The 25,358-nt window shown below is 60.7% G+C and overlaps 1 protein-coding gene and 1 pseudogene across 1 annotated transcript; both read left to right on the forward strand.

Moving 5' to 3' along the window:
• LOC137309794 (E3 ubiquitin/ISG15 ligase TRIM25-like) overlaps window positions 1-25,358 on the forward strand; it is a 173,333-nt pseudogene that overhangs the window by 19,967 nt on the left and 128,008 nt on the right.
• LOC137309795 (tripartite motif-containing protein 14-like) lies at window positions 274-2,466 on the forward strand. Its single transcript, XM_067977828.1, has one exon. The coding sequence runs from the start codon at window positions 434-436 to the stop codon at window positions 950-952; it is 519 nt and encodes a 172-aa protein (XP_067833929.1). The 5' UTR covers window positions 274-433; the 3' UTR covers window positions 953-2,466.

Raw genomic sequence — 25,358 nt, forward strand, 5'->3', positions numbered from 1 at the left:
TAACAGGAGGGAGAGCGCCCAGGACACACTCCTGTGAGCTGTGTGTTCCCAGTACAGCCAGTGCTGTGATTGTGGGGCTATTACTGTGAGTCTGTGGGATGTGTTGTGTGCCGATGAATCCCCTCCATTGTGTCTGGGAGAACATGTGCACAGTGCTAGGGGCTTGTGTGATTAAACTGACTGCTACTGTGTGTCTCCACTGCAGTGTTTGCACTGAGTGTACAGCACTGGGACCCACACACTGCTATTTAACAGGGATTCTGATCAAAGGCCATTTATTTAACAGGGGATGAACACAGTCTAAGAGGTAATATGGGGCTGACAGTGTCTGGGAAATACTGACACTCCCACCCTGCAGCTGTCAATCATTGATGGGAGTGGAATAACCCTGTCTGACCAATCTCTTCTCTCCTCTCTCGGGCAAAGGTCAGCGATGAGCCTGGATCCAAAGACAGCAAACTGGAACTTGGTTCTGTCGGATGATCTGAGATCAGTAACACGGACTGGACAGGATCAGCCCTACCCACCTCACCCAGAGAGGTTTAAAGACTGGCCCCAAGTCCTCTGCTCCCAGAGTTTCTCCTCAGAATCCCATTCCTGGGATGTGGAGACTGATGGGAAAGAGTGGAGAATAGGGATTGTGTGTGGGAGTGCAGAGAGAGAGGGGGGAGAGTCTGGTCTTGGATTCAGCAGTAAATCCTGGTGTTTACGTTATTCTGGTTCGTTTGTTGATTCTCTCAGTGCCGGTCACAATTCCCAGTTCACTCGCCTCCCACTGATCCCGTCTAACAGCCGGATCCAAGTTCAGTTGGACTACGAGGCCGGGACTGTGTCATTTCACCGGGTCACTGACTCACTGACACATTTACACACATTTCAAACCACATTCACTGAACCCGTGTTTCCGGCATTTTGTTGTTGGGAAAAAACATCCCTAAAACTGTTAAATTAATCCTGACAGTGGAGATTTCATGACATCACTTCCTCTTCGGGGCCTGATATCACTTCCACGACTGCCCTTCTGATGATTTCACTTCCAGGAACTGCCCCCCATGATGATGTCACTTCCAGGACTGCCTTCTAATGATGTCACTTCCAGGAATGCCCCTCCAATGATGTTGCTCCCGGGCCCGCCCCGCCAATGATGTCACTTCGAGGACTGCCCTTCTGAAGTCAGTTCCAGCACCACCCCTCTGATGATGTCACTCCCGGCTCTGCCCCTCTGATGATGTCACTCCCGGCTCTGCCCCTCTGATGATGTCACTCCCGGCTCCGCCCCTCTGATGATGTCAGGAGCTCAGTGCTTTGCTGCTTTTAAGGATCCGGGGTCTTTGTGATTTTCTTTGTGAGGGTCGGTCACTAAAGCTAAAAATAGCTGCTTTTGGTGAGTTTACTTGTAATTCGTGGCGTTCCAATTACTTGTCTCCTTCAGTTGTAGAATTTTAGTGCTTTTAATCACAGTAGTGAATCAGAATAGTGGCAGGCACAACTGCATTAATCTCAGTCGTGAATGGTAGTGACAGGGCACGACTGTATTAATCTCAGTAGTGAATGGTAGTGACAGGGCACGACTGTATTAATCTCAGTAGTGAATGGTAGTGACAGGGCACGGTCCCTTTAAAGTGCTGCTGTGAAAATCTGAGGCTGGGGTTTGAAATTGTTCTTTGACGGTCGCTCCAAACAGCGATGGTGAATCGACAGCCCGAGTTACACTGACTTCAGTGGGAAAGAAAATGGTGCGGGTGTAAAATGGGCTGTCCATTCACTATCGCCCGTGTTGCACGAACACCAGAGACTAATTTCACCCCTGGGGTCTCCTGGGCATCGCTGAGAGCTTCTGGGACTGCCCAGGGGGGTAACACATCTGTCCGAAACGAAGTAAGTGTATTGATTCATTGGACCAGACTGGAGAGCTGGAGGATCTTTAAAGTCCAAGATTTCTTGATAATATGGTAGTATTTGGGGGGAGCCTAGTTTCTGTAGTTTTCTGTACAATGTATTATGATTTTCTTTGTCTGTATCATGATGTTTAATATTAACCAAATGAAACTTAGATTAGAAGAGCAAATGGCTGGAGATCGGTCTGTGATGCTCACAGGATGAGGACTTTAGATAAGGCCCCAGGATCCCACAAAGGAGGGGGGAGGGTATTGAAGATTAAGACTGAGAAGTAATGAGGGAAACCACTTTCTTAGATTACTTCTGTAGTTTAAAACCCCAAATATTGATAGACTGACAGTGCATTCGAAACAACGTAATGCTGACATTGAAAAGGGGACCTCTACCCCTGGGGATCATGAATGGAGGGAGGTCGTCTATAATGTGGGACAGCATCCTTGGGTGAAAATCATGTCTCTGCTTTTTGTTATTGGACAGCTTGTTATGATTTCACACTTCTTTTTCATTTGTTGTATTTGAAAGAACTTTTGCGTAAATGTCACGGTGATTAAACTTCTTGTGACAATATTTAACCTTATCTGTAGTGAGTGCAATTCAGATTCAATGAATCGGTTAAAGTGAGTTGTTCAACCTCTCTCACTCACTTGAGGGGCGACTGAAGGATTTTGGACTTTCAATACCAGTTATTAATTACCGACGAAAGGAGCTGAGTTTGGCTAAAAGTATTAATTCAACAAAGGAACGGTTAAACTGACTGTTCAAGGCGGCATGCTGGGAAGGTTGGCCACATTGGAAAAGTCTCATTCAGCAGATTGTCTCGAAGGTTAAAGGTAAGACAGATGCAAGGCCTTGAAAGTCTGTGAGAAGCTGTTGTAAACATCAGATGCTGTAATATCAACTTGTTTAAACCATGGGAAAGAGAGAGAGAGAAAAGTAAGTGTTTTTGCTGGCAAGAGTGGGGGGAAGAGGGATGCAGGAAGGGGGAAGTGGGGCCTGGTTCCCATCCTGCCTATGGGGCACTCTTTATTGTCCTTCCAAGTTTGGTGCCATCTGCAAATTTTGAAATTGTGCCCTGTGCACCCAAGTCCAAATTCAAAAGAGGGGATTGTGAAGTTAGACCCGGGGGTCGATTCTCACTCCCCTCAGTCTGAGAATGGGGGTCAGTCGCCTCTCCCGCCCCGTTAACCCCGGCAATGGAGCCGGTGCCATTTTGAAAGGGGCCTCCCGCCGGGTGTCCAAATCACCGCCTGTTTCAGGTGATCAGCCCCTGTTAATATGGAAATTGGGGTAAATAGGCCCCCGATCACCATTTTAGGCCGGAGCCTGCGCTGTTCTCACTCCGACCAGCTCCACGGGCGATGGAATCGAAGAGGCCCGGAAAAGGGAAGTGGCCAATTATGTTTGTGTGTCATGGAGGAGCAGGAGGGACCCACAGAAATAATCTGGGCTGCTGCCTCCCCGGGACCCTCACCCTCCACGACCCAACCGTCACTATTGGAAGAAGTCATGATGTGGAGATGCCGGTGATGGACTGGGGTTGACAATTGTAAACAATTTTACAACACCAAGTTATTGTCCAGCAATTTTATTTTAAATTCACAAGCTTTCGGAGGCTACCTCCTTCCTCAGGTGAGCACAGCTCTGGTCACTCCCTCACCCCCCCAGGACCTCACCCCCAAGGGGCCAGTGTTCATGTGATGGTGAATGTCAGCTGGATATTTGACCTTGGGGGGAATCCTGTCTCCAACCAGTGGTTGAAGATGTCCCATAAACAGCGATGTGATAATGACCGGATCATCTGTTTTATGATGTTGGTTGAGGGATAAATATTGTCCAGGACACCGGGGAGAACTCCCCTGCTCCTCTCCCAATAGTGTCCGTGGGATCATTGCTGTGTGTGGGATCTTGCTGTGCATCAATGAGCTGCCTCATTCCCTCCATTCCAACAGTGACTACACTTCAAACCCACCTCATTGTGTGTAAAGCGCTTTGGGCCGTCCTGAGGCGGTGAAGAGTCAGTTCCTCAGTGTCTCTCCAATGGAGCCGTTACTCAGTGAGATCGCAGGCTGCTCTTGTTCCTCTTTGAGTTAAATTGTATTTGGGTCTATTTGATTGAGAGAGAGAGAGGGCCCAGACCGAGTGCTCACTGCTCCCCAAACCTTCCTTCCCAAAGGCTGCGATCAGGTGTTGAGTCACTGGGAGCCGGGCGGCGAGGATTTCAATGTCTGACCTGGACATCCAGCAGCTCTCAGACTGCGATTAATCGGCTGATGCAGAAACCCCGGGTCCCGGGGAATTCACTCGGTGACTCCGCCATTTTCCCTCCTTCAGATTCTCCGACTCTCATTTCCCGCTCAATCCGCCCCTCGCGCTCAACACACGCACAGTGCGCAGGCGCCGGGCCCGAGTCCGTGTGGGGGGGGGGACAGAGTCCGTGTGGGAATGGGGGGGGGGGACAGAGTCCGTGTGGGAATGGGGGGGGGGGGGGGGACAGAGTCCGTGTGGGAATGGGGGGGGGGGACAGAGTCCGTGTGGGAATGGGGGGGGGGGGGACAGAGTCCGTGTGGGAATGGGGGGGGGGGACAGAGTCCGTGTGGGAATGGGGGGGGGGGGGACAGAGTCCGTGTGGGAATGGGGGGGGGGGGGACAGAGTCCGTGTGGGAATGGGGGGGGGGGACAGAGTCCGTGTGGGAATGGGGGGGGGACAGAGTCCGTGTGGGAATGGGGGGGGGGGGGACAGAGTCCGTGTGGGAATGGGGGGGGGGGGACAGAGTCCGTGTGGGAATGGGGGGGGGGGGGACAGAGTCCGTGTGGGAATGGGGGGGGGGGACAGAGTCCGTGTGGGAATGGGGGGGGGGGGGACAGAGTCCGTGTGGGAATGGGGGGGGGACAGAGTCCGTGTGGGAATGGGGGGGGGACAGAGTCCGTGTGGGAATGGGGGGGACAGAGTCCGTGTGGGAATGGGGGGGACAGAGTCCGTGTGGGAATGGGGGGGGGGGACAGAGTCCGTGTGGGAATGGGGGGGGGGGACAGAGTCCGTGTGGGAATGGGGGGGGGGGGACAGAGTCCGTGTGGGAATGGGGGGGGGGGACAGAGTCCGTGTGGGAATGGGGGGGGGGGGGGACAGAGTCCGTGTGGGAATGGGGGGGGGGGGACAGAGTCCGTGTGGGAATGGGGGGGGACAGAGTCCGTGTGGGAATGGGGGGGGGACAGAGTCCGTGTGGGAATGGGGGGGGGACAGAGTCCGTGTGGGAATGGGGGGGGGACAGAGTCCGTGTGGGAATGGGGGGGGGACAGAGTCCGTGTGGGAATGGGGGGGGGACAGAGTCCGTGTGGGAATGGGGGGGGGGACAGAGTCCGTGTGGGAATGGGGGGGGGGGGACAGAGTCCGTGTGGGAATGGGGGGGGGGGGGGATAGAGTCCGTATGGGAATGGGGGGGGGGGGGGACAGAGTCCGTGTGGGAAGGGGGGGGGGACAGAGTCCGTGTGGGAATGGGGGGGGGACAGAGTCCGTGTGGGAATGGGGGGGGGGGGACAGAGTCCGTGTGGGAATGGGGGGGGGGGGGGGACAGAGTCCGTGTGGGAATGGGGGGGGACAGAGTCCGTGTGGGAATGGGGGGGGGACAGAGTCCGTGTGGGAATGGGGGGGGGACAGAGTCCGTGTGGGAATGGGGGGGGGACAGAGTCCGTGTGGGAATGGGGGGGGGGGACAGAGTCCGTGTGGGAATGGGGGGGGGGGACAGAGTCCGTGTGGGAATGGGGGGGGGGGACAGAGTCCGTGTGGGAATGGGGGGGGGGGGGACAGAGTCCGTGTGGGAATGGGGGGGGGGACAGAGTCCGTGTGGGAATGGGGGGGGGACAGAGTCCGTGTGGGAATGGGGGGGGGGGGGGGACAGAGTCCGTGTGGGAATGGGGGGGGGGGAACAGAGTCCGTGTGGGAATGGGGGGGGGGGGGACAGAGTCCGTGTGGGAATGGGGGGGGGGGGACAGAGTCCGTGTGGGAATGGGGGGGGGGGACAGAGTCCGTGTGGGAATGGGGGGGGGGGACAGAGTCCGTGTGGGAATGGGGGGGGGACAGAGTCCGTGTGGGAATGGGGGGGGGGGACAGAGTCCGTGTGGGAATGGGGGGGGGACAGAGTCCGTGTGGGAATGGGGGGGGGGGGACAGAGTCCGTGTGGGAATGGGGGGGGGGGGACAGAGTCCGTGTGGGAATGGGGGGGGGGGGGACAGAGTCCGTGTGGGAATGGGGGGGGGGACAGAGTCCGTGTGGGAATGGGGGGGGGACAGAGTCCGTGTGGGAATGGGGGGGGGGGGACAGAGTCCGTGTGGGAATGGGGGGGGGGGGGGACAGAGTCCGTGTGGGAATGGGGGGGGGACAGAGTCCGTGTGGGAATGGGGGGGGGACAGAGTCCGTGTGGGAATGGGGGGGGGGGGACAGAGTCCGTGTGGGAATGGGGGGGGGGGACAGAGTCCGTGTGGGAATGGGGGGGGGGGGGACAGAGTCCGTGTGGGAATGGGGGGGGGGGACAGAGTCCGTGTGGGAATGGGGGGGGACAGAGTCCGTGTGGGAATGGGGGGGGGACAGAGTCCGTGTGGGAATGGGGGGGGGGGGGGGGGGACAGAGTCCGTGTGGGAATGGGGGGGGGACAGAGTCCGTGTGGGAATGGGGGGGGGACAGAGTCCGTGTGGGAATGGGGGGGGGACAGAGTCCGTGTGGGAATGGGGGGGGGGGACAGAGTCCGTGTGGGAATGGGGGGGGGACAGAGTCCGTGTGGGAATGGGGGGGGGGGACAGAGTCCGTGTGGGAATGGGGGGGGGGACAGAGTCCGTGTGGGAATGGGGGGGGGGGGGACAGAGTCCGTGTGGGATTGGGGGGGGGGACAGAGTCCGTGTGGGAATGGGGGGGGGGGACAGAGTCCGTGTGGGAATGGGGGGGGGGGACAGAGTCCGTGTGGGAATGGGGGGGGGGGACAGAGTCCGTGTGGGAATGGGGGGGGGGGGGGACAGAGTCCGTGTGGGAATGGGGGGGGGGGACAGAGTCCGTGTGGGAATGGGGGGGGGGACAGAGTCCGTGTGGGAATGGGGGGGGGGGGACAGAGTCCGTGTGGGAATGGGGGGGGACAGAGTCCGTGTGGGAATGGGGGGGGGGGCAGAGTCCGTGTGGGAATGGGGGGGGGGGGACAGAGTCCGTGTGGGAATGGGGGGGGGGACAGAGTCCGTGTGGGAATGGGGGGGGGGACAGAGTCCGTGTGGGAATGGGGGGGGGACAGAGTCCGTGTGGGAATGGGGGGGGGGGGGGACAGAGTCCGTGTGGGAATGGGGGGTGGGGGACAGAGTCCGTGTGGGAATGGGGGGGGGACAGAGTCCGTGTGGGAATGGGGGGGGGGGGGGACAGAGTCCGTGTGGGAATGGGGGGGGGACAGAGTCCGTGTGGGAATGGGGGGGGGACAGAGTCCGTGTGGGAATGGGGGGTGGGGGACAGAGTCCGTGTGGGAATGGGGGGGGGACAGAGTCCGTGTGGGAATGGGGGGGGGGGGACAGAGTCCGTGTGGGAATGGGGGGGGGACAGAGTCCGTGTGGGAATGGGGGGGGGACAGAGTCCGTGTGGGAATGGGGGTGGGACAGAGTCCGTATGGGGGGGGGGGGCGGCAGAGTCCGTGTGGGAATGGGGGGGGGGGGACAGAGTCCGTGTGGGAATGGGGGGGGACAGAGTCCGTGTGGGAATGGGGGGGGGGGGACAGAGTCCGTGTGGGAATGGGGGGGGACAGAGTCCGTGTGGGAATGGGGGGGGGGACAGAGTCCGTGTGGGAATGGGGGGGGGGGACAGAGTCCGTGTGGGAATGGGGGGGGGGACAGAGTCCGTGTGGGAATGGGGGGGGGGCAGAGTCCGTGTGGGAATGGGGGGGGGGGACAGAGTCCGTGTGGGAATGGGGGGGGAGGACAGAGTCCGTGTGGGAATGGGGGGGGGGACAGAGTCCGTGTGGGAATGGGGGGGGGACAGAGTCCGTGTGGGAATGGGGGGGGGGGACAGAGTCCGTGTGGGAATGGGGGGGGGGGCAGAGTCCGTGTGGGAATGGGGGGGGGGGACAGAGTCCGTGTGGGAATGGGGGGGGGGACAGAGTCCGTGTGGGAATGGGGGGGGGGGACAGAGTCCGTGTGGGAATGGGGGGGGACAGAGTCCTTGTGGGAATGGGGGGGGGGGGGACAGAGTCCGTGTGGGAATGGGGGGGGGGGGGGACAGAGTCCGTGTGGGAATGGGGGGGGGGGGACAGAGTCCGTGTGGGAATGGGGGGGGGGGACAGAGTCCGTGTGGGAATGGGGGGGGGGACAGAGTCCGTGTGGGAATGGGGGGGGGGGGGGACAGAGTCCGTGTGGGAATGGGGGGGGGACAGAGTCCGTGTGGGAATGGGGGGTGGGGGACAGAGTCCGTGTGGGAATGGGGGGGGACAGAGTCCGTGTGGGAATGGGGGGGGGGGGACAGAGTCCGTGTGGGAATGGGGGGGGGACAGAGTCCGTGTGGGAATGGGGGTGGGACAGAGTCCGTATGGGGGGGGGGGACGGCAGAGTCCGTGTGGGAATGGGGGGGGGGGGACAGAGTCCGTGTGGGAATGGGGGGGGACAGAGTCCGTGTGGGAATGGGGGGGGACAGAGTCCGTGTGGGAATGGGGCGGGACAGAGTCCGTGTGGGAATGGGGGGGGGGGGACAGAGTCCGTGTGGGAATGGGGGGGGGGGGCAGAGTCCGTGTGGGAATGGGGGGGGGGGACAGAGTCCGTGTGGGAATGGGGGGGGGGACAGAGTCCGTGTGGGAATGGGGGGGGGGGACAGAGTCCGTGTGGGAATGGGGGGGGACAGAGTCCTTGTGGGAATGGGGGGGGGGGGACAGAGTCCGTGTGGGAATGGGGGGGGGGGACAGAGTCCGTGTGGGAATGGGGGGGGGGACAGAGTCCGTGTGGGAATGGGGGGGGGGACAGAGTCCGTGTGGGAATGGGGGGTGGGGGACAGAGTCCGTGTGGGAATGGGGGGGGACAGAGTCCGTGTGGGAATGGGGGGGGGGGGGACAGAGTCCGTGTGGGAATGGGGGGTGGGACAGAGTCCGTATGGGGGGGGGTCGGCAGAGTCCGTGTGGGAATGGGGGGGGGGGACAGAGTCCGTGTGGGAATGGGGGGGGACAGAGTCCGTGTGGGAATGGGGGGGGGGGGATAGAGTCCGTGTGGGAATGGGGGGGGACAGAGTCCGTGTGGGAATGGGGGGGGACAGAGTCCGTGTGGGAATGGGGGGGGGGGACAGAGTCCGTGTGGGAATGGGGGGGGGGGACAGAGTCCGTGTGGGAATGGGGGGGGGACAGAGTCCGTGTGGGAATGGGGGGGGGGGACAGAGTCCGTGTGGGAATGGGGGGGGGGGACAGAGTCCGTGTGGGAATGGGGGGGGGGGACAGAGTCCGTGTGGGAATGGGGGGGGGGAGACAGAGTCCGTGTGGGAATGGGGGGGGGAGACAGAGTCCGTGTGGGAATGGGGGGGGGGACAGAGTCCGTGTGGGAATGGGGGGGGGACAGAGTCCGTGTGGGAATGGGGGGGGGGGACAGAGTCCGTGTGGGAATGGGGGGGGGGGGGGACAGAGTCCGTGTGGGGGGGGGGACAGAGTCCGTGTGGGGGGGGGACAGAGTCCGTGTGGGAATGGGGGGGGGACAGAGTCCGTGTGGGAATGGGGGGGGGGACAGAGTCCGTGTGGGAATGGGGGGGGGACAGAGTCCGTGTGGGAATGGGGGGGGGGGACAGAGTCCGTGTGGGAATGGGGGGGGGGGACAGAGTCCGTGTGGGAATGGGGGGGGGGACAGAGTCCGTGTGGGAATGGGGGGGGGGACAGAGTCCGTGTGGGAATGGGGGGGGGGGACAGAGTCCGTGTGGGAATGGGGGGGGGGACAGAGTCCGTGTGGGAATGGGGGGGGGGGACAGAGTCCGTGTGGGAATGGGGGGGGGGGGACAGAGTCCGTGTGGGAATGGGGGGGGGGGACAGAGTCCGTGTGGGAATGGGGGGGGGGGACAGAGTCCGTGTGGGAATGGGGGGGGGGGGGGACAGAGTCCGTGTGGGAATGGGGGGGGTGGGGACAGAGTCCGTGTGGGAATGGGGGGGGGACAGAGTCCGTGTGGGAATGGGGGGGGACAGAGTCCGTGTGGGAATGGGGGGGGGGACGGAGTCCGTGTGGGAATGGGGGGGGGGGGGACAGAGTCCGTGTGGGAATGGGGGGGGGGGGGGACAGAGTCCGTGTGGGAATGGGGGGGGGGGACAGAGTCCGTGTGGGAATGGGGGGGGGGGGGACAGAGTCCGTGTGGGAATGGGGGGGGGGGACAGAGTCCGTGTGGGAATGGGGGGGGGACAGAGTCCGTGTGGGAATGGGGGGGGGGGGGACAGAGTCCGTGTGGGAATGGGGGGGGGACAGAGTCCGTGTGGGAATGGGGGGGGGACAGAGTCCGTGTGGGAATGGGGGGGGGGACAGAGTCCGTGTGGGAATGGGGGGGGGGGACAGAGTCCGTGTGGGAATGGGGGGGGGACAGAGTCCGTGTGGGAATGGGGGGGGGGGGACAGAGTCCGTGTGGGAATGGGGGGGGGGACAGAGTCCGTGTGGGAATGGGGGGGGGGGGACAGAGTCCGTGTGGGAATGGGGGGGGGGGACAGAGTCCGTGTGGGAATGGGGGGGGGGGGACAGAGTCCGTGTGGGAATGGGGGGGGGGGACAGAGTCCGTGTGGGAATGGGGGGGGGGGACAGAGTCCGTGTGGGAATGGGGGGGGGGGGACAGAGTCCGTGTGGGAATGGGGGGGGGGACAGAGTCCGTGTGGGAATGGGGGGGGGACAGAGTCCGTGTGGGAATGGGGGGGGGGGGGACAGAGTCCGTGTGGGAATGGGGGGGGGGGGACAGAGTCCGTGTGGGAATGGGGGGGACAGAGTCCGTGTGGGAATGGGGGGGGGGGACAGAGTCCGTGTGGGAATGGGGGGGGGGGGACAGAGTCCGTGTGGGAATGGGGGGTGGGACAGAGTCCGTATGGGGGGGGTCGGCAGAGTCCGTGTGGGAATGGGGGGGGGGGGACAGAGTCCGTGTGGGAATGGGGGGGGACAGAGTCCGTGTGGGAATGGGGGGGGGGGGGACAGAGTCCGTGTGGGAATGGGGGGGGACAGAGTCCGTGTGGGAATGGGGGGGGACAGAGTCCGTGTGGGAATGGGGGGGGGGACAGAGTCCGTGTGGGAATGGGGGGGGGGGGACAGAGTCCGTGTGGGAATGGGGGGGGGACAGAGTCCGTGTGGGAATGGGGGGGGACAGAGTCCGTGTGGGAATGGGGGGGGGGGACAGAGTCCGTGTGGGAATAGGGGGGGGGGACAGAGTCCGTGTGGGAATGGGGGGGGGGACAGAGTCCGTGTGGGAATGGGGGGGGACAGAGTCCGTGTGGGAATGGGGGGGGGGGACAGAGTCCGTGTGGGAATGGGGGGGGGGGACAGAGTCCGTGTGGGAATGGGGGGGGGGGACAGAGTCCGTGTGGGAATGGGGGGGGGAGACAGAGTCCGTGTGGGAATGGGGGGGGGGACAGAGTCCGTGTGGGAATGGGGGGGGGACAGAGTCCGTGTGGGAATGGGGGGGGGGGGACAGAGTCCGTGTGGGGGGGGGGACAGAGTCCGTGTGGGGGGGGGACAGAGTCCGTGTGGGAATGGGGGGGGGACAGAGTCCGTGTGGGAATGGGGGGGGGACAGAGTCCGTGTGGGAATGGGGGGGGGGGACAGAGTCCGTGTGGGAATGGGGGGGGGGACAGAGTCCGTGTGGGAATGGGGGGGGGACAGAGTCCGTGTGGGAATGGGGGGGGGGACAGAGTCCGTGTGGGAATGGGGGGGGGGACAGAGTCCGTGTGGGAATGGGGGGGGGACAGAGTCCGTGTGGGAATGGGGGGGGGGGACAGAGTCCGTGTGGGAATGGGGGGGGGGACAGAGTCCGTGTGAGAATGGGGGGGGGGACAGAGTCCGTGTGGGAATGGGGGGGGGGACAGAGTCCGTGTGGGAATGGGGGGGGGACAGAGTCCGTGTGGGAATGGGGGGGGGGACAGAGTCCGTGTGGGAATGGGGGGGGGGGACAGAGTCCGTGTGGGAATGGGGGGGGGGACAGAGTCCGTGTGGGAATGGGGGGGGGGGACAGAGTCCGTGTGGGAATGGGGGGCGGGGGGACAGAGTCCGTGTGGGAATGGGGGGGGGGGGGACAGAGTCCGTGTGGGAATGGGGGGGGGACAGAGTCCGTGTGGGAATGGGGGGGGGGGACAGAGTCCGTGTGGGAATGGGGGGGGACAGAGTCCGTGTGGGAATGGGGGGGGGGACAGAGTCCGTGTGGGAATGGGGGGGGGGGACAGAGTCCGTGTGGGAATGGGGGGGGGGACAGAGTCCGTGTGGGAATGGGGGGGGGACAGAGTCCGTGTGGGAATGGGGGGGGGACAGAGTCCGTGTGGGAATGGGGGGGGGGGACAGAGTCCGTGTGGGAATGGGGGGGGGGACAGAGTCCGTGTGGGAATGGTGGGGGGGACAGAGTCCGTGTGGGAATGGGGGGGGGGACAGAGTCCGTGTGGGAATGGGGGGGGGGACAGAGTCCGTGTGGGAATGGGGGGGGGGACAGAGTCCGTGTGGGAATGGGGGGGGGGACAGAGTCCGTGTGGGAATGGGGGGGGGGGACAGAGTCCGTGTGGGAATGGGGGGGGGACAGAGTCCGTGTGGGAATGGGGGGGGGGGACAGAGTCCGTGTGGGAATGGGGGGGGGGGGGACAGAGTCCGTGTGGGAATGGGGGGGGGGACAGAGTCCGTGTGGGAATGGGGGGGGGACAGAGTCCGTGTGGGAATGGGGGGGGGGGGACAGAGTCCGTGTGGGAATGGGGGGGTACAGAGTCCGTGTGGGAATGGGGGGGGGGACAGAGTCCGTGTGGGAATGGGGGGGGGGGACAGAGTCCGTGTGGGAATGGTGGGGGGGGACAGAGTCCGTGTGGGAATGGGGGGGGGGGGACAGAGTCCGTGTGGGAATGGGGGGGGGGGACAGAGTCCGTGTGGGAATGGGGGGGGGACAGAGTCCGTGTGGGAATGGGGGGGGGACAGAGTCCGTGTGGGAATGGGGGGGGGGGGGACAGAGTCCGTGTGGGAATGGGGGAGGGGACAGAGTCCGTGTGGGAATGGGGGGGGGACAGAGTCCGTGTGGGAATGGGGGGGGGGGACAGAGTCCGTGTGGGAATGGGGGGGGGGACAGAGTCCGTGTGGGAATGGGGGGGGGGGGACAGAGTCCGTGTGGGAATGGGGGGGGGACAGAGTCCGTGTGGGAATGGGGGGGGGGACAGAGTCCGTGTGGGGGGGGGGACAGAGTCCGTGTGGGAATGGGGGGGGGGACAGAGTCCGTGTGGGAATGGGGGGGGGACAGAGTCCGTGTGGGAATGGGGGGGGGGACAGAGTCCGTGTGGGGGGGGGGACAGAGTCCGTGTGGGAATGGGGGGGGGGGACAGAGTCCGTGTGGGAATGGGGGGGGGGGACAGAGTCCGTGTGGGAATGGGGGGGGGGACAGAGTCCGTGTGGGAATGGGGGGGGGACAGAGTCCGTGTGGGAATGGGGGGGGGGGGGACAGAGTCCGTGTGGGAATGGGGGGGGGGGACAGAGTCCGTGTGGGGGGGGGGGGACAGAGTCCGTGTGGGAATGGGGGGGGGGGACAGAGTCCGTGTGGGAATGGGGGGGGGGACAGAGTCCGTGTGGGAATGGGGGGGGACAGAGTCCGTGTGGGAATGGGGGGGGGGACAGAGTCCGTGTGGGAATGGGGGGGGGACAGAGTCCGTGTGGGAATGGGGGGGGGGGACAGAGTCCGTGTGGGAATGGGGGGGGGACAGAGTCCGTGTGGGAATGGGGGGGGGGGACAGAGTCCGTGTGGGAATGGGGGGGGGGGCAGAGTCCGTGTGGGAATGGGGGGGGGGGACAGAGTCCGTGTGGGAATGGGGGGGGGGACAGATTCCGTGTGGGAATGGGGGGGGGGGACAGAGTCCGTGTGGGAATGGGGGGGGGACAGAGTCCGTGTGGGAATGGGGGGGGGGGGGGACAGAGTCCGTGTGGGAATGGGGGGGGGGACAGAGTCCGTGTGGGAATGTGGGGGGGGACAGAGTCCGTGTGGGAATGGGGGGGGGGACAGAGTCCGTGTGGGAATGGGGGGTGGGGGACAGAGTTCGTGTGGGAATGGGGGGGGACAGAGTCCGTGTGGGAATGGGGGGGGGGGACAGAGTCCGTGTGGGAATGGGGGGGGGACAGAGTCCGTGTGGGAATGGGGGGGGACAGAGTCCGTGTGGGAATGGGGGGGGGGACAGAGTCCGTGTGGGAATGGGGGGGGGACAGTGTCCGTGTGGGAATTGGGGGGGACAGAGTCCGTGTGGGAATGGGGGGGGGACAGAGTCCGTGTGGGAATGGGGGGGGGGACAGAGTCCGTGTGGGAATGGGGGGGGGACAGAGTCCGTGTGGGAATGGGGGGGGACAGAGTCCGTGTGGGAATGGGGGGGGGACAGAGTCCGTGTGGGAATGGGGGGGGGGACAGAGTCCGTGTGGGAATGGGGGGGGGGGACAGAGTCCGTGTGGGAATGGGGGGGGGGGGACAGAGTCCGTGTGGGAATGGGGGGGGGGGGACAGAGTCCGTGTGGGAATGGGGGGGGACAGAGTCCGTGTGGGAATAGGGGGGGGGGACAGAGTCCGTGTGGGAATAGGGGGGGGGGACAGAGTCCGTGTGGGAATGGGGGGGGGACAGAGTCCGTGTGGGAATGGGGGGGGGGGACAGAGTCCGTGTGGGAATGGGGGGGGGGGACAGAGTCCGTGTGGGAATGGGGGGGGGGGACAGAGTCCGTGTGGGAATGGGGGGGGGGAGACAGAGTCCGTGTGGGAATGGGGGGGGGACAGAGTCCGTGTGGGAATGGGGGGGGGGACAGAGTCCGTGTGGGAATGGGGGGGGGGGACAGAGTCCGTGTGGGAATGGGGGGGGGGGACAGAGTCCGTGTGGGAATGGGGGGGGGGGGACAGAGTCCGTGTGGGAATGGGGGGGGGGGGACAGAGTCCGTGTGGGAATGGGGGGGGGGACAGAGTCCGTGTGGGAATGGGGGGGGGGACAGAGTCCGTGTGGGAATGGGGGGGGGGACAGAGTCCGTGTGGGAATGGGGGGGGACAGAGTCCGTGTGGGAATGGGGGGGGGGACAGAGTCCGTGTGGGAATGGGGGGGGGGGGACAGAGTCCGTGTGGGAATGGTGGGGGGGGACAGAGTCCGTGTGGGAATGGGGGGGGGGGGGACAGAGTCCGTGTGGGAATGGGGGGGGGGGACAGAGTCCGTGTGGGAATGGGGGGGGGGGACAGAGTCCGTGTGGGAATGGGGGGGGGACAGAGTCCGTGTGGGAATGGGGGGGGGGGGACAGAGTCCGTGTGGGAATGGGGGAGGGGACAGAGTCCGTGTGGGAATGGGGGGGGGACAGAGTCCGTGTGGGAATGGGGGGGGGGGGGACAGAGTCCGTGTGGGAATGGGGGGGGGACAGAGTCCGTGTGGGAATGGGGGGGGGGACAGAGTCCGTGTGGGGGGGGGGACAGAGTCCGTGTGGGAATGGGGGGGGGGGACAGAGTCCGTGTGGGAATGGGGGGGGGGGACAGAGTCCGTGTGGGAATGGGGGGGGGGACAGAGTCCGTGTGGGAATGGGGGGGGGACAGAGTCCGTGTGGGAATGGGGGGGGGGGGGGGACAGAGTCCGTGTGGGAATGGGGGGGGGGGACAGAGTCCGTGTGGGGGGGGGGGGGACAGAGTCCGTGTGGGAATGGGGGGGGGGGACAGAGTCCGTGTGGGAATGGGGGGGGGGACAGAGTCCGTGTGGGAATGGGGGGGGACAGAGTCCGTGTGGGAATGGGGGGGGGGGACAGAGTCCGTGTGGGAATGGGGGGGGGACAGAGTCCGTGTGGGAATGGGGGGGGGGGACAGAGTCCGTGTGGGAATGGGGGGGGGACAGAGTCCGTGTGGGAATGGGGGGGGGGGACAGAGTCCGTGTGGGAATGGGGGGGGGGGCAGAGTCCGTGTGGGAATGGGGGGGGGGGACAGAGTCCGTGTGGGAATGGGGGGGGGGACAGATTCCGTGTGGGAATGGGGGGGGGGGGACAGAGTCCGTGTGGGAATGGGGGGGGACAGAGTCCGTGTGGGAATGGGGGGGGGGGGGACAGAGTCCGTGTGGGAATGGGGGGGGGGACAGAGTCCGTGTGGGAATGTGGGGGGGGACAGAGTCCGTGTGGGAATGGGGGGGGGGACAGAGTCCGTGTGGGAATGGGGGGTGGGGGACAGAGTTCGTGTGGGAATGGGGGGGGACAGAGTCCGTGTGGGAATGGGGGGGGGGGGGACAGAGTCCGTGTGGGAATGGGGGGGGGACAGAGTCCGTGTGGGAATGGGGGGGGACAGAGTCCGTGTGGGAATGGGGGGGGGGACAGAGTCCGTGTGGGAATGGGGGGGGGACAGAGTCCGTGTGGGAATGGGGGGGGACAGAGTCCGTGTGGGAATGGGGGGGGGACAGAGTCCGTGTGGGAATGGGGGGGGGGACAGAGTCCGTGTGGGAATGGGGGGGGGACAGAGTCCGTGTGGGAATGGGGGGGGACAGAGTCCGTGTGGGAATGGGGGGGGGGGACAGAGTCCGTGTGGGAATAGCGGGGGGGGACAGAGTCCGTGTGGGAATGGGGGGGGGACAGAGTCCGTGTGGGAATGGGGGGGGGGGACAGAGTCCGTGTGGGAATGGGGGGGGGGAGACAGAGTCCGTGTGGGAATGGGGGGGGGACAGAGTCCGTGTGGGAATGGGGGGGGGACAGAGTCCGTGTGGGAATGGGGGGGGGGGGATAGAGTCCGTGTGGGAATGGGGGGGGGGGGGACAGAGTCCGTGTGGGGGGGGGGACAGAGTCCGTGTGGGGGGGGGACAGAGTCCGTGTGGGAATGGGGGGGGGACAGAGTCCGTGTGGGAATGGGGGGGGACAGAGTCCGTGTGGGAATGGGGGGGGGAGACAGAGTCTGTGTGGGAATGGGGGGGGGGACAGAGTCCGTGTGGGAATGGGGGGGGGACAGAGTCCGTGTGGGAATGGGGGGGGGGGACAGAGTCCGTGTGGGAATGGGGGGGGGGGGACAGAGTCCGTGTGGGAATGGGGGGGGGGGGAGACAGAGTCCGTGTGGGAATGGGGGGGGGGAGACAGAGTCCGTGTGGGAATGGGGGGGGGGGACAGAGTCCGTGTGGGAATGGGGGGGGGACAGAGTCCGTGTGGGAATGGGGGGGGGGGGACAGAGTCCGTGTGGGAATGGGGGGGGGGGAAAGAGTCCGTGTGGGAATGGGGGGGGGGACAGAGACCGTGTGGGAATGGGGGGGGGGAAAGAGTCCGTGTGGGAATGGGGGGGGACAGAGTCCGTGTGGGAATGGGGGGGGACAGAGTCCGTGTGGGAATGCGGGGGGACAGAGTCCATGTGGGAATGGGGGGGGGGAACAGAGTCCGTGTGGGAATGGGGGGGGGGGACAGAGTCCGTATGGGAATGGGAGGGGGACAGAGTCCGTATGGGAATGGGAGGGGGACAGAGTCCGTGTGGGAATGGGGGGGGGACAGAGTCCGTGTGGGAATGGGGGGGGACAGAGTCCGTGTGGGAATGGGGGGGGGGGGGGACAGAGTCCGTGTGGGAATGGGGGGGGGGGGACAGAGTCCGTGTGGGAATGGGGGGGGGGGGACAGAGTCCGTGTGGGAATGGGGGGGGGGACAGAGTCCGTGTGGGAATGGGGGGGGGACAGAGTCCGTGTGGGAATGGGGGGGGGACAGAGTCCGTGTGGGAATGGGGGGGGGGGACAGAGGCCGTGTGGGAATGGGGGGGGGGGACAGAGTCCGTGTGGGAATGGGGAGGGGACAGAGTCCGTGTGGGAATGGGGGGGGACAGAGTCCGTGTGGGAATGGGGGGGGGACAGAGTCCGTGTGGGAATGGGGGGGGGGACAGAGTCCGTGTGGGAATGGGGGGGGACAGAGTCCGTGTGGGAATGGGGGGGGGGGACAGAGTCCGTGTGGGAATGGTGGGGGGGGGAACAGAGTCCGTGTGGGAATGGGGGGGGGGGACAGAGTCCGTGTGGGAATGGGGGGGGGGGGGACAGAGTCCGTGTGGGAATGGGGGGGGGACAGAGTCCGTGGGGGCCTGAGCTCGGGGTGAAATGTGAGCCTGGGATTTCAGAAGACATTCGACAAGGTTCCACATGAGAGACTGTTCACAAACATGGAACTGGAGGCAACCTCTTGACATGGGAGGGAATTGGTTCGGAGGCCGGAGACAGAGGGCGCTATTCATCCAAGATGGCGTCATGGATGCGCACGCACGTTTCCTGCGTGACGTGCGCCAGACGCCATCTTGGTATCGGAGTTTGCGCAGGCGCAGATAACGAACGCTGGAATCATGTAAAGTGGGGAGAAAATGGCTTCAATCAGTGTGAAACACTGATTTAAAGTGATGGACACCATTTTGGGACCTAACGCTGAACTCAACGCACAGTCTTAACCCCGACCATCTGAACGTGTCTTCGGTGCCTGGAGGACCCCCCACCACCGCTATTTAAAGGGACCATGCAGGATTTACAGGTTAGTGGCTGGATTATTGCCTCTGGCTGCTGAGACATTTGTAACTGTTTTTGGAGGTCTCCCAGACTTCAATACTCGGACGCGGGGACATAGCCTAACATTTAGAGCCATGACGTGCAGGAGTGAAGTTAGGAAATGCTTCTACACGCAAAGGGTGGGAGATGTTTGGAACACTCTTCTGCAGACAGCAGTTGATGCTCGCTCAATTGTGAATGTTAAATCTGAGATTGATCGATTTCTGTGAACCAAGGGTATTAAGGGATATGGGGCTAAGACGGGTATATGGAGTTAGGTCACAGGTCCACCATGATCTCATTGAATGGTGGAACAGGCTCGAGGGGCTAAATGCCACGGCCACTTGCTGCCTCTTGTTCTGCGCCACCTTCTCCTGCAAGGAAGCGGGACGTGAGTCTGGGTGATGTGCCTGTCATGGTTGAATAGCTGCCAGTGTGTGTGGCCTGTGAGTTGTGGGTGGGCGGCTTGAAACAGTGGTAATGTGTAAGGGTGAGAGGAAGCATCTGATTGGAAGAGTTGAGTATTGATGGGAAGAGTTTATTGGTGTGTGGGTGATGGGGGTGTCGTGTGTGGTGCAGTTGGTCGGAGACACCACTTGACAGTTGACCTCACTCACCTTGACCACTCATGTCAAAGCATTGAACTTCTTCCTGCACTGCATCCATGTTCATGATGCTGTGCGTCTGGCATTGACTTCGTCCCCCGCTGCCTCCCACTGCCTTTTGAGTATATGTCTGGAGGGCCTCTTGCCCCCCCGCGGTTATCGCATGTCCCTCCTTCTGTCCACCTCTTGCACCCAAGGTCTCTGGCGCATCAGCAGAGAACCTTGGTGCACGCACTCTCGCAGGCCTGGTACCAACTCAGATCAGCAGATTGGACGATGTGCAATTTAGTAGTGCACAACCTTTAGTAAACATAAGGATGGGATCTGCATCTGTATTTTACGTGTGCGATGTCTGGTCTCCGTTCAGACTCCGTGCAGACAGTAGACTGTTATTTTCAGCAAATAACAGGTACCAGCTACCTTTAAGAGATTTCAAAGAACATCCTCCCTTTAAGAGATTGAGCACCCTCTGGTGGTGGAAAGTGCGAATTGCATTGATTCCACCCACAAGGCCTGGAATGAACGCTGATTGCAGGAGAGTCCTCGGGTGGGCTGAAACTTGTGTCCTGCACAGGGGTCATTGGGCTCGGGGTAACAGCACATCACACGACCTACGCCCAAAAACGGCCCCGATCCAATTTTTCTCCCCTCATGATTTTGAAAACCTCTATTAAATCTGCACTTAACTTTCTCTACTCTGAGGAGAACCATCCTAGTTCTCCAGTCTCTGCACGTAACTTCCTCAGTACTGCCCCTCCGACAGTGCAGCACTCCCTCAGTATTGCCCCTCCGACAGTGCAGCACTCCCTCAGTACTGCCCCTCCGACAGTGCAGTGCTCCCTCAGTCCTGACCCTCCGACAGTGCAGCACTCCCTCAGTACTGCCCCTCCGACAGTGCAGTGCTCCCTCAGTCCTGACCCTCCGACAGTGCAGCACTCCCTCAGTCCTGACCCTCCGACAGTGCAGTGCTCCCTCAGTACTGACCCTCCGACAGTGCAGCACTCCCTCAGTACTGACCCTCCGATACTGCAGCGCTCCCTCAGTACTGACCCTCTGACAGTGCAGCACTCCCTCAGTACTGACCCTCCGACAGTGCAGCACTCCCTCAGTACTGACCCTCCGATACTGCAGCGCTCCCTCAGTACTGACCCTCCGACAGTGCAGCGCTCCCTCAGAGCTGACCCTCCGACAGTGCAGCACTCCCTCAGTACTGACCCTCCGACAGTGCAGCACTCCCTCAGTACTGACCCTCCGACAGTGCAGCACTCCCTCAGTGCTGACCCTCCGATACTGCGGCACTCCCTCAGTACTGACCCTCCGACAGTGCGGCACTCCCTCAGTACTGACCCTCCGACAGTGCAGCACTCCCTCACTACTGCACTGTGTGTGTCGGCCTGGATTATGAGCTCATTGACGTCAATGCAGAGTCACCGATTCCATCCCTCTCCCTGACCACTGTCTGAGGCTGAACCAGATCGTTCGCAATCCTGGAGTTCTATTTGACCCTGTGATGATCTTCTGACACCATATTCACTCCATCACCAAGACCACCTACTTCCACCTCTGTAACATCGCCCGTCTCCACCCCTGCTTCAGCTCATCTGCTGCTGAAACCCTCATCCATGCATTTGTTACCTCCAGACTTGACTATTCCAATGCTCTCCTGGCCGGCCTCCCATTTCCACCCTCCATAAACTTCAGCTCCTCCAAAACTCTGCTGCCCGTATCCGAACTCGCACCAAGTTCTGTTCACCCATCACCCCTGCACTCACTGACCGACATTGGCTCCCAGACAAGCAACACCTGAAATTTAAAATTCTCATCCTTGTGTTCAAATCCCTCCCTGGCCTCGCCCCTGCCTATCTCTGTAACCTCCTCCAGCCCGACAACCCTCCGAGATCTCTGCACTCCTCCAATTCTGGCCTCTTGCCCATCCCCGATTTTAATCGCTCCACCATTGGCGGCCGTGCCTTCAGCTGCCTGGGCCCGAAGCTCTGGAATTCCCTCCCTAAACCTCTCCCCCTCTCCCCTTCTCTCTCCTCCTTTAAGACCCTCCTTAAAACCCACCTCTTTGACCAAGCTTTTGATCACCTGTCCTAATATCTCCTTATGTGACTCCGTGTCAATTTCTTTTTGATAATCGCTCCTGTGAATCTCCTTGGTCGTTTTACGATGTTAACGGTATGATATAAATGGAGGATGTTGTTTTTGGACTGCGGTGAGTTATTGCAGGAGGCCATTCTGATCGATTTACGGGCACATCACATCTTTACTGTATCTGTGTTGTTACCAGGGCAATCGTCCAGATTGAGATAAGGCAATAAACAGCACGATAAGATATTTATTCCTCTGGCCCCAGACATCACAACACTTCAATATTAAATTAAATGACCAGATTTCTGTAGCCGGCTGCTCTCTGTGTCGGTCGAGGGCATCAGATCGTAACAGATAAACTGTTGTAATGGAGCGAACGGCTTTAGTGAAGTGTGATTGAAGGTTTCCCCATCTCTGTAACCCCCTCCAGCCCCACACCCCTCCCAATCTCTGTAACCCCCTCCAGCCCCACACCCCTCCCTATCTCTGTAACCTCCTCCAGCCCCACACCCCTCCCAATCTCTGTAACCCCCTCCAGCCCTACACCCCTCCCAATCTCTGTAACCCCCTCCCCCCCCCCCACCAGAGGAAATAGTTTCTCTCTATCCATCCTATCAAATCCTTTTATCATTTTAAACGCCTTGATTAGATCACCCCTCAATCTTTTAAACTCGAGGGAATACAAGCCTGGTTTATGGAACCTGTCCTCATAATTTAACCCTTTCAGCCCCAATATCGTTCTGGTGAATCTGCGCTGCACCCCCTCCAGGGCCAATATATCCTTCCTGAGGTGCGGTGCCCAGAACTGAACCCAGTCTCCAGATGTGGTCTGACCAGAGCTCTGTACAGCTGGAACATCACTTCCTCCCCTTTGTATTCCAGCCCCCGAGATAAAGGCCAACATTCCAAGATTTGCTGGTAAATTACTACATGGAATAATAACTCTCTAACTAACAGCACTGTGGGAGAACCGTCATCACACGGACTGCAGTGGTTCAAGAAGAAGGCCCATCGCCACCTTCTCAAGGGGCAACTAGGGATGGGCAATAAATGCCGGCCTTGCCAGCGACACTGGGAAATTCCCCGATCTCTACTTCCCGATTCACCTCCCACTTCTCTTGTCCCCTTTATTTACTCCCGGTTAATATCCGGCACTTTGGGCCTAAGCCTTGGTTTCTCGATAATATAAAATATAATAAAATAGTAAATAATGAGCCCAGTGCCCCTGAGAAAGGAGTGACTCCGACACTGGGTCCATCCTGTTCCAGGAAAACAGAAGCTGGGGGTTTTCTATCTGATTCCTGCAGCAATAATCTCGCACCATCTCCTCCTGACCTCCCCGTGACCTCGACATTATTGAGAATAATGTTGTGAAGTGAATGGAAATAAAAATGGGGAGAGATGTAAAACAGGCCATCGATTCACTCTCCCCCGTTTTACACTCTCACCAGAGTCACAATCTACCCCAAACACACTCACACAGAGAGAGACACAGACACTCAGACAGATACAGACACACGCACAGACACACAGAGAGACAGACACAGAGATACAGACACAGACACACAGACACAGACACACAGACACAGACACACACTCACATAGACACAGACACAGACATTCGCAGAGACAATAAACTATCAGAGAAACAGGCTTACTATTTAATGAATGAAGATGATTGGCTCGATCTCTGAATCCTTCTGTAAACTTCGAAGCAGCTCATGAATCCCAGGAAATATTCCTGAGGATCAGGAGTGGGCTCCAGAAAGTCCACATCAGGCAGGAGTGATTCTGCTTCCAATATCCTCTTTAAACAAGTTTCCTTCTGCGATGTGCTGATTTAAATGTCACTCGGATCAAGTCTCTTTGTGTCAATATTACGGCTGGTTTGATTTTGCTGATGTTGGGTTGTGGTGAGTTTGAGATGTCCCTGGGTAAAGATCGCCCCCTTTAGATGTTCCCCTGTCCCTCAGCTGGTCCGAAAGCCCCAATAATACAGGAAGATAATCGGGAAACACAGAGGGAGCAGGAAATGGGGAATGTTTCTATTCTGTGTCGTGGTTTTCACCGAATCATCAAATCACCGAATCATCAAATCACCGAATCACCGAATCATCAAATCACCGAATCATCGAATCATCAAATCACCGAATCATCAAATCACCGAATCATCAAATCACCGAATCATCAAATCACCGAATCATCGAATCATCCAATCATCAAATCACCGAATCATCAAATCATCGAGGGTAATTTTAACCCCAAAGAGCGGGTGAGTTGGGGGTTTGTGGGAGGTTAAAATTACAGCTTTTTGAAGCTCGGCCACAACCCGGCTCCAACCCGCCCACTTCCGGGTTTAACCCCGGGGCGTTTGGACGCGGCTCAGCCCAATCCCGGAAGTCCCGCCCCCACTTAATGCCGGCGGGCGGATTGTTAAAGGGGCAATTTACCTCATTGAGATAGTTGAGGTCATTAATTTTTTGTTGATTCTCAGTCTGAAATGAATTGAAGCCTCACCTGCAGGGGTTTCCCGGGGCTTCTGAATCTCGTCAGGTGAGAGGAGGTGAGAATGGCCGATCCATGAGGTGAGTGAGGGCCTTTATTGCACTGCTGGTGGGCCCAGAGGAGGAGGACTGTTCCCTCCAGGCCCAACAAGCTCACCTACTGCGATCGGACCCCCCTGAAGGTTAACCATATCCCCAACAGGGGAGCCCCGCCCACCGCTGCGATCCTCTCCAAGGACCCCCCCCCCGCCCCGACAATGATCTCTCCCTCCTCTCCGATTCCCGGCTCCTTTCCCTCCCAATTGAGGAACCGATCGGCTCATGTTTTGGGCGAAGATTCTTCGTTAAAACTCTGCTCATATGCTGCGGAACGGGCCGTCGAATCACCAGGCCCGATTTTAACCCATTCTCCCCCAGCGGGAACCGGGTGTAGAATCACCAGGCCCGATTTTAACCCATTCTCCCCCAGCGGGAACCGGGTGTAGAATCACCAGGCCCGATTTTAACCCATTCTCCCCCAGCGGGAACCGGGTGGAGAATCACCAGGCCCGATTTTAACCCATTCTCCCCCAGCGGGAACCGGGTGTAGAATCACCAGGCCCGATTTTAACCCATTCTCCCCCAGCGGGAACCGGGTGTAGAATCACCAGGCCCGATTTTAACCCATTCTCCCCCAGCGGGAACTGTCCTAATATCTCCTTATGTGACTCCGTGGCAATTTCTTTTTGATAATCACTCCTGTGAATCTCCTTGGTCGTTTTACGATGTTAACGGTGTGATATAAATGGAGGATGTTGTTTTTGGACTGTGGTGAGTTATTGCAGGAGGGCATTAATGTTCATCCTGTTCTGATCGATTTACGGGCACATCACATCTTTACTGTATCTGTGTTGTTACCAGGGCAATCGTCCAGATTGAGATAAAGCAATAAACAGCACGATAAGATATTTATTCCTCTGGCCCCAGACATCACAACACTTCAATATTGAATTAAATTACCAGATTTCTGTAGCCGGCTGCTCTCTGTGTCGGTCGAGGGCATCAGATCGTAACAGATAAACTGTTGTAATGGAGAGAACGGCTTTAGTGAAGTGTGATTGAAGGTTTCCCCATCTCTGTAACCCCCTCCAGCCCGACACCCCTCCCCATCTCTATAACCCCCTCCAGCCCGACACCCCTCCCCATCTCTGTAACACCCTCCAGCCCTACACCCCTCCACCCCTCCCTATCTCTGTAACCCCCTCCAGCCCAACACCCCTCCCTATCTCTGTAACCCCCTCCAGCCCAACACCCCTCCCTATCTCTGTAACCCCCTCCCCCCCTACACCCCTCCCTATCTCTGTAACCCCCTCCAGCCCAACACCCCTCCCTATCTCTGTAACCCCCTCCCCCCCTACACCCCTCCCTATCTCTGTAACCCCCTCCCCCCCTACACCCCTCCCTATCTCTGTAACCCCCTCCCCCCCTACACCCCTCCCTATCTCTGTAACCCCCTCCAGCCCAACACCCCTGCCCATCTCTGTAACCCCCTCCAGCCCTACACCCCTCCCTATCTCTGTAACCCCCTCCAGCTCGACACCCCTCCCGATCTCTGTA

Source organism: Heptranchias perlo, unplaced genomic scaffold (assembly GCF_035084215.1).
Source record: "Heptranchias perlo isolate sHepPer1 unplaced genomic scaffold, sHepPer1.hap1 HAP1_SCAFFOLD_180, whole genome shotgun sequence".
Taxonomy (NCBI): Eukaryota; Metazoa; Chordata; class Chondrichthyes; order Hexanchiformes; family Hexanchidae; genus Heptranchias; species Heptranchias perlo.